Source organism: Paramisgurnus dabryanus, chromosome 4, assembly GCF_030506205.2.
Source record: "Paramisgurnus dabryanus chromosome 4, PD_genome_1.1, whole genome shotgun sequence".
In the NCBI taxonomy this organism is placed as follows: domain Eukaryota; kingdom Metazoa; phylum Chordata; class Actinopteri; order Cypriniformes; family Cobitidae; genus Paramisgurnus; species Paramisgurnus dabryanus.
This window is the reverse complement of record NC_133340.1, coordinates 31,791,480-31,806,678: the sequence shown is the minus strand read 5'-3', so window position 1 is coordinate 31,806,678 and position 15,199 is coordinate 31,791,480. Positions and strand designations below refer to the sequence as shown.

The following is a 15,199-nucleotide window of genomic DNA, read 5'->3' as shown; positions in this document are numbered from 1 at the left end:
CGTATGATGAATAGATATTGCTTACCTGTGATTTCTCTTACAGTGCGGAATACATTCAGTCGATCGGGATCTAGAGCTCCAATACCGTGAAACATATCACTATTATAAAACAAACCCAGAAGTCAGGCATCAAGGGGTGGAGGGTCTTAGACAGATAGACAGGCAGTGAGACAGGCAGACAGACACAACACAACACTAACACTACACAGATTTATACTAAAGACACATTGCAAAACTCAATCACATTTATTATATAAATGTGGTCCAGATTGGTGTTGAAAATGTCAGATTCAATGGGATTTTTCTTGTTTGCACTGTTACCCTAAATAAAAACAAATCTGTATCACAAGTGTGGAATACAAATATTGGCCACACTTGACAGTCACTGTACCACAGACTTTCACATAGCAAGATGACCTCAGTACATTTTTAGGAAATTAAGTTAAAGTTTATAATGATATTATATCAAGCAGAAAGAGTTGGACTCACCCTTTGATGCCTGTGATGAGGAAGATGAGGTTACCATTGATCTTGGTGCAATTGACAAACTTGTCAATGTTGCTGGAATCTACAGTTTGAGCCATTTGAAGACTCCCAGTACCTATACCATCACACACTAAACACAAACAATACAGTACATGTTACAAAATACCAACGTGCACTTAACAACGTGCGCCGAACACAAACAACCCAGATAGCAAGCAACCATTGAAACAATGTAAAAAAATATTGATTGATTTGTCAACGTTAATACCATTTAATCAATATCACGATTTCACCCTCCAATAATATTGAAATTTCAATAAACCACCATTATGGTGATCAGTGTTTGCTTTGGTTAAAGGAATAGTCTACCCTTTTGCCATATTAAACTATGTTATTACCTAGCATTTAGCCTAGCACCATTCATTCCTATGGTACCAAACAGGGAAGTCACTCAACACTTCCGTGTTTTCCCTATTTAAAGACTGTTACATGAGGAGTTATACCAGTAAGTTTGGTGCCACAAAATAAAACTTTTTTTGGTACAATAGGAATGAATGGGGCTAGGCTAAATGCTAACACATTCACAACACGCTTTATAGTGCACGCATTGAAAAAAGATAGGTATGTATTAATTCGTCTAGGTTGAGGTAATTACATAGTTTAATATGGCAAATGGGTAGACTATTCCTTTAAGCCCATGACTTTTGACTTTCACTTAGTTAAATCTTTCTTTTCTCAGTGTTTGTATGTGTTTAAGTAGAAACACAGGTGCACTGGAAATGAAGGTGTCAAGATGTGATAAAATTGAGCTGCTTAACATAAGGATTATGATCAATTAATAATTGTTCTGGTGTGTAAATGCACTGTGACAAGATAACGGAAAAAATACTGACACATTCAGACATCACTCTTCTTACATATCTCAACAATGGTGACAATCATCAAACTAATTCAGATAAAATTCAACGATCAATTGAAATACATGCTGGTAGCCATGGATTAGTTTAGTACTATGTTGATACCCAGCAAATCTACAACAATTCAATGAATTAATCACATTAGATCTTAGTTTTTTAATAGCAGATGAATTTTAAAACACTGCTTCAACAGCCAAAGAAAACTTAACATTAAAACACAAGAGTCAAGTGTCCAACTAAAGCAAACACTGATCACTATAATGGTGGTTGATTGAAATGTCAATATTTGTGTCAATATTAATGGATTATTATTATAAAACACCACCATGCAACGAACACAAGCAATACAGGTTATGAAACACCACCGTGCAATGAACACAAACAATGCATGCTATAAAACATCATTGCACATCGAACACAAACAATATACATTACAAAACACCATCATGCATGCACTGAATACAAACAATGCACGTTATAAAACACCATCGTGCAATGAACACAAACAATACACGTTATAAAACACCATCACGCTCTGGACACAAACAATACATGTTCTAATATGGGATTGTAAAGCATCATTATTATTAAGCATTATTATTAAGTGTAAAAACATACAGTACATGTTTTACCTTTGTTTGAGTTACTTTGTGTCTGCCTTCAAATCCTAGAGCATATCTGATATATTTCTAAAGGCTGTTTGATGTGCATTTCTTAATTGATAAATGAGCTGACACCTAGTTCTGATTTAATTTTACTGAAAAGAGAAAGGATGATTTAAATCCTTTTCCCTTCAAATTTTGGCCAAATTATAATTAAATGTGAGTCATGAAGATTAAATGATATGACCCAGTTTGGTGTCTGGGACAATAATAATTTCTGCCTATTTTGTGACAATCCCTCATTAATCTTTTCTCTATTAAAAAATAAAAAACTTTCATAATTACATTTATGAATCATACTATAAGGTATGTACATATGTACATCAGACTTTGTTTTATCTTAGAATTTCTGGCTTTAATATCAGTATTTGGCTTTCTATTCCCTTTCATCCACACCAGCATCCACAACACAACGTACTGTATGCTGGCGACCAGCTATGATTTATGGACTTCGTGTATCATAAGGGTACTTATAAAGATAATAACAAGACATAATGACTTCAAATGGAAGTACACATCGAGGAACTTTAGTATCTAGTGACATCACTAACCTTTTGGACAGATGTCCGTGCATGGGATGCACATCTTGATTTGATTCTCCTCGACTTCCATCTTGTTGCTTGGACAGGCTCGAACACATGAGCTGTGATCCACCACAAAGTTATCTGCAGAGATTAATAAAAGTTAATGAAAGAGTGATACAACAGCAATCAAGATAATATCTCAATAAATGACCTGTTTAATTGGTATCAGAACCAAGCGTTTTCACTCACGTGGGCATTTTTTGACACAGAAGGCTCCGTATGTGTATTTGGCTTTAGGATTGTGCTCAAGCTGGAAGGTTGTTGGATTGTAGACGAATGGTTGAGGACATTGTGTCACACAGGCTCCACTGTCATTGAAATTTGTACAAGCCTGATGAATAGAGTACAATTGTGTAAGCACGTGGTAGATCAGTGCTTTCCAACTAGTTTTGTTTCAGGATCCCAATTTTGCCAACCCAGAGTACCAAATTTGTAACTAGTACTTAAAAAAAGCTATAAAATATTAACTGATTTACTGCAATTATAATATTATAATTATTATAATTTTAATTGTTACATTTTATTTTATTGTAATAGAAAATGAACGCACATCTTGCTATTTTTTTATTTTACAGATAAATTTTGCCAAAATATAAAGATTTAATGTCAACACCAAAAATAAAAAAACATTTTTATTCCTTATAAGAATAAATAAGGCAATTTATTTTATAAACTCTGCACAATTATATGCTAATCTGCACATTATTGTTATCGTCTAGCATTATTTTTCCTGCTGTCCACTATCATAACAGATTTGCTGAACATTTTTGGGTTTATAGCAAAATATTAGAATAAGAAAACCATGTATAAAGAATTAACATACGAAGCAGTCCGTGTCTTTGGGTCCGAAGCAGCCGCCTGCACATTCGCGATGACAACAGTTACTGACGTACGGACCATAACATCGCCCATCACATTGTTCTGCACATACCGTCTTTGTTACTGTATTTTTATAAATGCAAGAGACAAGAAAGAAAACACAAGTTAATTGTGGGAAAGACATGGGGACCATAATCTATGCGTATTCACATTTTTTTAAATAAAATATACTTGTATGTTCTTCGTAACTGACACAATCATGGCAATTCGTACGTATTGTACAAGATTTCTTATTCCTATAAATTCATACAATCAAAGTTTTTGTACAATCATGTTCTGTACAATTTCGCTCATGTAAAGTTGGGTTTAAGGATGGTGTTAGGTGTGGGTCTCATTATTGTTTTATGTCTAATATAAGCATTTTTATCCGCAACTGATTTCATGACAGCAAAGTTAGTCAAGTACGGTTCTGTGTGAAATTTCCTTCAAAACACACGTCAAACACATCATACACACTAAACAGTGAAGTATGTTACATTAAACTTTTCACTTAGTATGAAATGTCTTAGTTATGTCTATAGTTCAATTTCTATGCACACTCAAAGGTTCACATACAGTGCGCACGACACCAATTTTGTCATCAGAATAGTACACACCTGTACACAGTGTATAAACCAATATAATAGAAATGCAACACTGCAACATTGTCTCTTCTTCCCCATAACAAATATATTTTAAACACACAAAGTTATAGCAGCCAGAAAAAAACGATCAAGCTAAAAATCAAGAGTCTGGCTAAAACAAACACGGATCACTACAATGACTTTAAATAAAACAAAGCCAACTTCTAAACCTAAGATAATAAATAACTCTACAAATAATTTAAGTAAGTTTAAGTTTTAGGTTTCAAACAGATATGGTGATAGAGAGGATAAAGTCATAAATTTCTTCAGTGTTACTTTTAACACTCTGTAGTATGGACCTACATAAACACTTAGCAGTGTTAATTTACCCAGATTTTTGTAACCACTTCTACTTTTAACATTTTGGTCGCGCGTAGAGGACAATGTAGTATGTAGCCCAGGAGATGCATTACTATGCTTTGAAAGGCTTTATGTTCGACTCTGGGCTTAAGTCCATCATTTTAACACTCTGTCTTTCTCTGTCTCGTCCTTGTTTTTGCATTTTTCTAGAATTACCACCCACACTATGTGCTATGTCGCCAGCAGGTCACAGAGAGGAGATACAGGAGATACCCTGATACAGACATCCCTCCCACCAGTTAATGAGCACACCTACCTGCCCGCAGGCTAAAACTGACTAAACCAAACTGCAGACTTTTTCCTTTTATTAGAAACTCTGTCAAAACTGAACATTCATAACTACAATGAGAACAAACACCTGATGTCTGGGATTTCCAACGTGTTTCAGAACACATGAACAGTCTGCAATGTCTCAATCTGTAACAGTTTAATATGAACTCAAACATTTATTTTCTAATTCTTCCAAGAGCACTGTCTGAGCTATGTTATGGTCCACGTCAAGGAAAACCGTGACAGAGAGAGGATTTAGTTCAGGGATTGAGACTCACAGCTTTGGCACTGATCCTCCTGGTGACCCCAACATCGTCCATTACATGATCTGTGACATCTTCTGCCTGTGGAAGGAACCCGGAAGAATCATTTATGAAATTCTGTGCTTTTTACAATAACTATATAATAATGACCAACTAAGATCATTTAAAAATTATTTTAAATTCAGAAACTAAATGCCATAAAGCTCCTTATGATGGTTCTGTACAATGGTTTATAGAGCATAATGATGACTTTGTAGAAACCGGGGTCCTTATGGCCACCTCAAAGACCTCAACCCCATTGAGCAAATTTGGGGTGAGTTGGAGAATAAACTGCACTTGTACATTCAAAGGAAAGCATTTGGCCAGAGAGATGTGCAGCTGTAATTGCTGCAAATGGCCACCACTGTACATCAAGGGATGTACTCACATGTGTTTCCACTGTTGTTGGCAGGAACCACCAGAAGTTCAGACCGTGGGTTCTTGATGATGTCATGCCAGTGGATTGTGTCAGCGTGGCACAAGAACTTGTTCTGATCCACATACACACCTCCATTCAAGATTTCTGTTAAAAAATAAAAATCAGTTTATAGATCATATGGTATTGTCATATTTCTAAATGTCATTTTTATTTATTTATTTTTTATTTTTATTTTTTATTATGTATTTTTTCTATTATTTTTTTATGTCTGTTTTTTTCTCCCTTTATATGTGTTAATGTGTATGTTATTTTTGTTAAAAACTAATAAACATTAAGTAAAAAAAAAAAATGTCGTTGGACTCTTATTTTGAAGCTCAGATTGACTGGCCTCCCATCACTGATATACCCAGCAGATGACTTTTAGCGTAAAACTGCTTTGGAACAATTAAACAATTATGTAAAAAAATTAAATGTAGTAATTTCTCCTCATGTTCCTTTGTAAATTGCTTTGAATAAAGGTGATAATAATAATGTAAATGTAAACAAAGTTTCCACAAAAAGTATTCAGACTCACATTAATGAAAAATATCAACTAATAAGATGCTTTTTTCATAAGGGTCAATTTTTTGAAACTGAGATTTACAGATTATCTGAAAGTTAAATAAATAAGCAAAAGAATCTGATATTGCCTTTAAGGGGGTCATAATGTGAAAATTTGACTTTTTCCATGTTTAAGTGCTATAATTGGGTCCCTAGTGCTTCTATCAACCCAGAAAATGTAATCGATAGGGAATGAGATAAAGCATATTTGGTGTTCTGTCCGAGTGGGGGGCTCAGAATTTTAGCCCAAACTCAGAGTTCTTCCCCCTTTTTAAACTTTGAAACTAACTAAAAGTGAGGTGATGGGGTGGAGGAGAGATGGCTGCAAAATGCTGCTCTGTCTTGGGACAGAAGTTAGGACGGCTATTTATAGGCACCTCTTCGTGCTGATTGCTACAACTTAGTTAAATAAAATTAATAATAAATGAATGTGCATGATATTTTGTTATGCAATGGCATTCTTGAATGTTAAATCTTTGAATATCAGCAGAATAGCTTATTGTGTGTGATTATAAGCATGACAGTATTTTATCATACAGAACTTAATACACTCGAGCTCAGTCTGACATATCCATTACAACAGAACATGTTTAGAATGATGCAGTATGGGCGTATAGTTCATTTATTTCAAAAATGTATATTTCTGTTAAACAAAAAGTTTTGCTCCAGCATCATTCAGATGTTTATAATGTGTCACGCTTGTGAGCATGTGCGAGTTACATGAGCAGAGATATGAGGCCAGACAGTTCAATTTGCCCGTCTCATTCTCTGCATGTAATTAAGATTAAGAATAGATTTTATTTAAGTGCATCCACGATTGGCATTTGTAAATGATGAGGTTTTATCACGATCAGCCTGTCTGTCTTTCTCCAGTGCCAAACTCCTGTCTGTGAGAGTGAAAGCAAGTATTAGACACCTTGCATGGTTGGCTGCTTGTATTGTACCATGTTTCCCAAAAACAATGAGAACGTCTGGAAGAAAATATGAGTTGATACACATCCAAACACACACATACACATACGGTAGGCTCATGGGTGTATTCCAATGAACAATCAGCTGTTTCTAATGCATCTAAAAGAGTTATTTTTTATTTTATGGTAGTATCCCAGATAGCAAGCAACCATTAAAACAATGTTAAAAATTCTTAATTTGTCAATGTTAATCCCATTTAATCAATATCACGTTTGCACCCTCCATTAATACTGAAAAAAACATTGACATTTTAACAAACCACCATTATGGTGATCAGTTTTTGCTTTAGTTAGGACCTGTGTTTTAATTTTAAGTTTTCTATGGCTGTTGTAGCAGTGTTTTAAGATACATCTGCCACTGCAAAGAAAACTAAAGTCTAATGTGATCAAGTATTTTAATTGTTGTAGATTTACCTAAATAATGTTTTTTTGTGTGTTCACACAGTGTTAATGATGTGTAAAAATTATTATCTGATTTTTTTTTTTTTTGATGATTGTCACCATTGTTAAGATCTGTAGAATGGGTGATGATGTCAGAATGTGTCAGCATTTTTTTTTCATCATGTAAAGCAGCTTAATTTAATTTCATCTTGACATCTGCATAAAAAACAACCAATTTTAGCTTAACTTTGAAACACATATTTATTTTCCAATGCACATCTGTTTCTACATAAACACATACAAACAATGAGAAAAGAAAGATTTAACTTAGTGAAAGTCAAGAGCTTAACTAAAGCAAACACTGATCACCATGTTATTTATTGTTTTGTTTTTTTCAATATTAATAGAGGGTGTAAGCCTGATATTAATTCAATTGGATTAACATTGACAAATCAACAATTGTTAACATTGTTTCAATGTTTGTTGATATCTGGGATTTGTTATTGTAGCTGTCTGTACATCATGCCTTGTTATGCAGTAGCCATATCAGACACATGTTTTATAATAAAAGAGTCCACCTTAAAGCAACAGTATGTAGGATTGTGGCCAAAACTGGTGTTGCAATCACAAAACTTGTGGCTAAAACTGGTACTGCAATCACGCAACTAGTGGCCAATACACAAAATGACAACATAAACATCAGTTGAGGGCTGCAACTCCACTTTTTAAATGACAATATCCGGGCCAGACCACTGTTGTCAGTGATATAAGTATTTGAAATGAAAATGATTTCTTAATGTCTAGTGACATATCAGGGCCATTTTATGATTAATTGATATACATTTTTTACATACTGTTCCTTTAAAGGAGTTGATATTCTGGTGTATAGAAAATGCTTGATTCCCTTCATCAATTTATATTATAATCTGCCAAGCGAAAATCTAAAAATCATTAGGTTTTTTTATTTGAATTCTCTAACCCTAGCTATAAGGTACAGCACATTAAATGTGATCTTTACACATTTTATTAGAATGCAGTCTTAAAAGTTTGAACATTTTCTGTTCAGTAACTTACACAATCAGCTCAGATACCATTTCTATTTCGAATGTCTGTAACACAGAAATAATGCTTTGGTAAACTTGTTTCCTTCTGCAGAGTAACATCACGGTGTATTCGTAGTCTGATTCAGTTGAATTCTAAGAAATCCCGAACAAAGCTTGACTAAAAGCACAAGACACAACAACATGGTTCTACTGTTCAACAATGAGGAGTAAATTAAAGGATGGCACTCACATCTGTAGTGTGAGTGGCCACAGCTATGAATGCTGCAACAAATGAGGGCATTGAGGGCATGCAATCTGAAATACTGCATTAACATCAGGTATAAACCTACATGAATAATAACACTGTGTTAGTATAATGAAGAGTCTGACATGTTTTTTTTTTGTTGTTGTTGTAAATAAGCATCAGGATTTAATATTTAGATTCAGTAATTTGGCATTAATGGAAATGAAAAAGAATATTAATCAGTGATTGTAAGTCATTTCAGTGGTATTTAACAAATTTGACTATATTTTACTGCAAAATCCTCTAAATGCATGCAAGTGTTTTTGGCAAAAAAACTCCACTTCTAAGAAAATCCACTTATTAGGACTAGACATAGTTAACAGTTGCAAAATCACTAAAGATGCAACATTACAAATGATGAAACTCGGAATTTGAAAAAAATAAATAAACTGGACCACACATTAGGGGGAGCTGTTATGCATGTCGCTGCCCCATTTGGGTTGTATTCAGTTCCAAGTATTCAGGGGACACAAGTTTGAATGTGATTCACAGTTGTTTCACAATCGTTTTTCATGCACTTAAAGGAGTTTGCTCCTTTAACACATACATACATACATACATATATAAACACATTTTCATACCAAAAGCAGTACCCCCATTTTCCGACAAATGCGACAAAAATATCCTTCTTTTGCTAAAAGATGGAAATTTGTCATTACACGAAACTGTGAAAGAAATTCCAATGTTTTCCATTAGTTTCTCTGACAGCAGTGAAGAGATTGTTTTGCATGACAAATGTAAGAGCGCAGACTGCGCGGGGGAAGACCTCCTCGCGGATAACTGTAATTGCGTTGAAGGCCTCTGATTAAATTTCAGCCATCTTAAATGTTATTACTTTACAGTGAATCGCTGTGACAAATATGATGCATTGTCCCTGTAACAGAAATAATATGTGAGGGAACAAAAATAAATAAATAACTAACAGCTGTTCAAACTTTGTAAAAGATTGCTTTGTTTTCGGCGTCTTTCAGAGTGCCAGCTCCGTATCTTCATGTTTTGAGCTTTTGTTGGCATTAAAACATGTGCATCTGCTCTGCAGAAGAAGACAGTCAAATAGATTGAGTTTGGACATAAATCTTTTGTGGCCGGTTATCTCAGGAGAAAATGTTTTTGGTAAAATTCGATGAGTAGAGCAGCATATTAAACCTGACTTTTTTTGTCATAAACAATAGATACCTTTCGATTTATACAGTCTTTTTTTGACTGTACACAAGATACATTACATGGAAATGTTGTTTAAAGAAGACTTTTTTAAGATGTAAAATAAATCTTTGGTGTCCCCAGAGTACATATGTGAATTTTTAACTCAAACCCAAAGATAATTTACTATAGCAGGTTTAAATTGCCATTTTGTAGGTGTGAGCAAAAATACGGTATTGGGTGTGTCCTTTAAAATGCAAATGAGATGATAAAAGCAAACCCTTAAATGGCAGTGCCATGGCTGGATAGTGCAGATTAAGGGGCGGTATTATTGTAGTAAGACTCGCTACCTATGTCACAAAACAGGTAGAAATCTGAAAGATACTGGGTTGTTCATTTTCAGGTTGATAGAAGCACTGAGGACCCAATTATAGCACTTAAACATGGGAAAAAGTCAGATTTTCACACTATGACCCCTTTAACACAGTTAACAAATATTTTTTATGTAAATCTAAAACACTTAAATTACTTGATCACATTGGACCTAAGTTGTTGTTGTTTTCAATAGCAGATGTATTTCTAAAACACTGCTTCAACAACCAAAGAAAATTTTACATTAAAACATAAGAGTCAAGGGCCCAACTAAAGCAAACACTGATCACCATAATATTTGTTTGTTAAAATGACAAAAAATTTCAATATTATTAGGGTGCAAACATGATATTGATTCAATCAACAATTTTTAACATTGTTTCAGTGGTGGCTTGCTATCTGGGAATCCTATCTATTTTTGGAAGTGTACAGTACCATGGTAATACAATGTTTTAGACATACTGTATATCAGTTGCTGTCTTTTGCCACCCAGAGTGGTCTTTTGTGGCATCTACATTACCAACATGGCAGCCAAAACCCAGACCCCTTAATAATTGTTTTACGTTTAGAGTCCTGTATTGAAAACGTTTGCTAAACGGCTATCGATGGGTCTTTCAATCTTCTTTAATAAAATGGTTAAGTGCTTTGCTTAGGGGTCATGGCTTATTCCTTACAAGACTCGAACCAGCAAGCGAAACACGTTTACCTACTTTGAAAACAGCACGATTGACTGCCGAGTATTGGGAAGCTACTTTGCAATTCCTTATTATATTTTCATAGACTATCAACAGAGCCCAAAACGGCTGCTCAAAAAGATGGTCTCTGTGCATAATAAAAATGAGAGATGTTTGGAGTCACCCCATTTATATAAAGTAAATGCTAATGTAATTTCCCCTCTCCAGTCTCACGCTTGCTTAGTACCATTTCCGTTAATATCCTCTTCAGAGTAGCATCACGTTCCACAGCCCTTCATCGCTGCTGCTCTCCATCATTCAGCCGCCCGTCTACATTCCCGACTCGTCTCATTATTCAGTCACAAGGGGAGGGGAGTTTGGTTTGTGGTGATAGCCCAGAAATCACACCCAGCAGAACAACAACAGCGTGGTCTCATGAGGATGGACTGGGACGGTCGGCGGAGTGGTGATATGGCTGCCATCACACAGAGTATATGCTAACAGAGCCCTGTAAGAACCAGCTCACAGGTGCCACTCACATTGATTTTCTATTCTTTTCAGGATTTGCGAAAGGTAATTGAATCACAGGAGCTGGTATGTTTGAAGTCGGTTTCATTCTTTCATTCCAGCATTTATGGTTATATTTATGGCAGGAACTGATTAATCCATCTAAACGTTGATACACACGAGTTGATCCATACACAGGTTGGGGAAGGGCAATTTGGCATCTCCAATGCATGTTTTTGACATGTGGGAGGAAACCGGAGTACCCAGAGTTAAGCCCTGCTAACACAGGGACAACATGCAAACTCCACACAAAAAGGCCACCTTGCTACCCACTGAGCCCTGCACAATCTGTCAATGTTACCTTGATAATAAATGACACCGCTCACTGTTTTTAATTTGAAGACAATTTCCTCATTTCACAGTGTACAGTGACAACATGTTAAATATCAAACAGTGAAACTATGTGTTGGGCATAAGAGGTTCAAAGGAACAATGGGGACTACAGAAAAAACACCCATAATGCAATTTGCCAGCAGAATTGAGTCAAGAGATCTTTTTATATGCCCACTGCAGGAAATCCTCGGAGGGTTGTTTTAATCACATTCGGCTCCAATGAACAGCCTTTGTTTTTTCTCGAGATTCAGAGGCAAACCAATTATTACCCACAATGCACTCCTCCCGTCCCCCTATTGTTCTTGACTGATGGTTGGAAAAACAAAATTTGCCAACATAATTTCATATTCAAGAAGTAATATTATTACAATAGCTTTGGAAATAAAATCAAAGTACTTATAAATATCATTTTTAAGGGTGAGTGGTGACAGCTTTGGAAAGATAAATATGCATGTGCTTTATTTCAGCTACGCACTACAGTATATAGATATGCTAAAACAGACACTGAACTGCAAAATGGGAGCGCTTTATTGGCTTAGATGTTCTGTTTAAAAAGCAAGAAAGACATCTCTAATGCATTTTCTTGTTTTTCCTTCGGCTTTGGCGCATTTGCTTGTTGATGGATGGAGTAGTTGTAAAGGAAGTCTTATATAATGCAAATCTCTTATGCAGCCTTGAAAAAAGCTCAGATCAGATATCTCTAGTCAGTGAAAGCACAAGATTTACTATTAACTGTCAGGTTTCATCCTTTTTAAAAGTCAACATCAAACAGAATTCAGAGTTAAAAACAAACATTAAATAAGCAAGAGCAGAATTTATTTATTGTATATGGGGATAAGTCACAACCTCGAACTTTGAATAAAAAATGGAACCGTCGATGCAATTGAGAACCGAACCGTGGCCTTAGAATCGAAAATGTAATCGAATTGAGAATTTGGAGAACCGTGACAAAACGTAGTTTTTTTCTTACACTATAAAATATTTTGCACAATCTATACACTGTAAAAAATACAGCATTTTTGTCAAAACAACATATATTTTTATGATACTTTAACTTGAAAAATTAAGTTAAACAACTTCAAATATGCACTGTAAAAAATATGCAGCACTAAGTTAAAACAACTTGGTTTTGCAAGTCAATTCAATCTACTATTTTAAGTTTTGGCTTAAAAAAGTTGACATAAGTTAAAATTGTGTTTTACAGCGTAGTTTTTATAAGTTATATCAACTATTCTCAGGTCAAAACTTAAAATAGTAGATTAAATTGACTTATTTGTTTTAACTTCATGTTGCATTTTTTACAGTGTAGGATCTACTTAAAAAAAAACACTTAAATCGGTAACACTTAAAAAATTTAAGTGAACTTCAAGTGAAAATGTTAAGTTCGAAAAGCTTACATTTTTTAGGTGTTACAAATTATATTCAATTTTATTATCTTACATTTTCACTTAAAGTGCAAACAATTATTTTGAAAAAATAAAATAAAATAAATAACACATGTTTTAAAATGCAAAATTGTATGTGTTACCAATTAAAGTAATTTTATTTAGGTAGAGTCCAACTTTTTCATTTGATACTTTTATCATATATTCTAGTTTTATCTTATACTATATTTTCAACAGTCTTTAATCTTTGCCAGATTTTATTTAATTCACAAGTTATATGTAACTAATATGAATGTGTATGCATGTTGTGCACGTGTGTGATGAATAAAATCTCAAATTTTGAAATAGGTAAAGTTACAATATGCTAAAAAAATTAATACTGTGCATTCAATCATCATTCACAAAATAAAAAACTTATTTAGTGAATTTGAAAAAATCCTAATACACACGCTTGCTTGTTGTAATTTTAAATTTGGTATTGCTATTCTGCATGTATTTTGCAATAATACAATGTACATTTATTGTATAACCCCCTTTTACTGTATATATGTCTGTACTGTCTGTGGTAATAAGTATTTGCTGTAAATCCGAAATTGTTGCAAAGCACTGCAGAAAACAAATGTCAAATGAATTGAATTCCAATTACATCATTACAGACAGTGGCATTACATACTGTACATCTGCCTTGAAAACTCAAGAAACTCCACAATTTTAGAAGCTCTCAAGTGTACGTGTGCAAACAGCATGTCCTCAAATCTGAAAAGCATCAAAACTTGTCTGCAAGACGGTTTTCTTGTAAGTCTGAACAATACAGAGGGCCCAGCTGGATCAAACCAGGCCATCCAATCAGACTCAACCTTGGGTTCACGGACAGCAGCAGCTCAGAAGCAAGAAATGATCATTAAGTGAGCGGCCAAGGCTGTGTGCTGAGATCTGGACAGACCGACCCAGGAGCCTCGGTGGGGGCGAGCGAGAGTACGCTTCACATCAAGGCTATCGAATTAATACACAACCGCTGGGGATGTGAACAGGCATACATATGAGGGTGCAAACTGTTAGGTTAGAATGATGTTTGTGTAACATAATGAATAAATTAGTCAACGCAGAGTTGTGGATTCAGCAAATGTGGCAAGGAACACGACGCCGGGGCTTTAGGGAGCAAACTCAACAGGATTTAACAAAAATGCGAAAAATAACACTCACTTCATGACAGGAATCTAAAACACTTGCATAATCTTATTTGAAAGCTGGGACAATATGTCTTCAGACATGATATTGTGGATTAGGATTTTTTCATTGTACAATACAGAAGTTGAATTTATCCATGAAATTTCTGTTTGCATCTCATGATTCATGACTAAATTTGTTATTTTATTTATTTATCCATTATCTGGTTTTATTTTAGTAAAACTGTTGTAGAGTAGCTTTGATTTTTGGCATATTAATTACTTTTACCACTGAACCATATCTGTACCAAAACTATGGTTAATTTGTGGTAAGAATTGTTTAAATAACCAATTTTAAGATTATTTATTATTAAAATAATTATTTTTTTATTACATTTTATTATTATTTGTTATTCAATATCATCCCGATTTAAAATCCTACTTCAAGCATGTATACATCAAACATGCATAAGCCAAACACCGGTTAAACTATGCTTACTGGAACACAACTATGGTTCACTTGTGGTAACTTTTGTTAAATATAGTAACATTCATTTATAATATTTTATTATAATAATAATAATTCGATCATTATTATTATTACTTTATAATAATAATAATAATAATAATAAATATAATAATAACAATAATAATAATAATAATAATAATAATAATTATTATTATTATTATTATTATTATTACAGGACAGGATCTGTTAATGGCAGATCTTTTAAAATAACAACTGTGAAACATACTATTATTATTATTATTAAATATTATTATTATTAGGCAAAAAATATT

The 15,199-nt window shown here is 34.1% G+C and overlaps 1 protein-coding gene across 2 annotated transcripts in view; it reads right to left on the bottom strand.

The window, feature by feature from the left end:
* erbb4a (erb-b2 receptor tyrosine kinase 4a) overlaps window positions 1-15,199 on the bottom strand; it is a 168,048-nt gene that overhangs the window by 38,492 nt on the left and 114,357 nt on the right. For both annotated transcript variants that reach the window (XM_065254186.1, XM_065254187.1), the window contains exons 4-10: window positions 5,472-5,606; window positions 5,060-5,125; window positions 3,473-3,591; window positions 2,839-2,980; window positions 2,617-2,730; window positions 490-616; window positions 26-99 (exon numbers count right to left, since the gene is read on the bottom strand). In XM_065254186.1, the coding sequence (XP_065110258.1) occupies window positions 26-99; window positions 490-616; window positions 2,617-2,730; window positions 2,839-2,980; window positions 3,473-3,591; window positions 5,060-5,125; window positions 5,472-5,606 (777 nt within the window). The remainder of the gene's footprint in view (window positions 1-25; window positions 100-489; window positions 617-2,616; window positions 2,731-2,838; window positions 2,981-3,472; window positions 3,592-5,059; window positions 5,126-5,471; window positions 5,607-15,199) is intronic.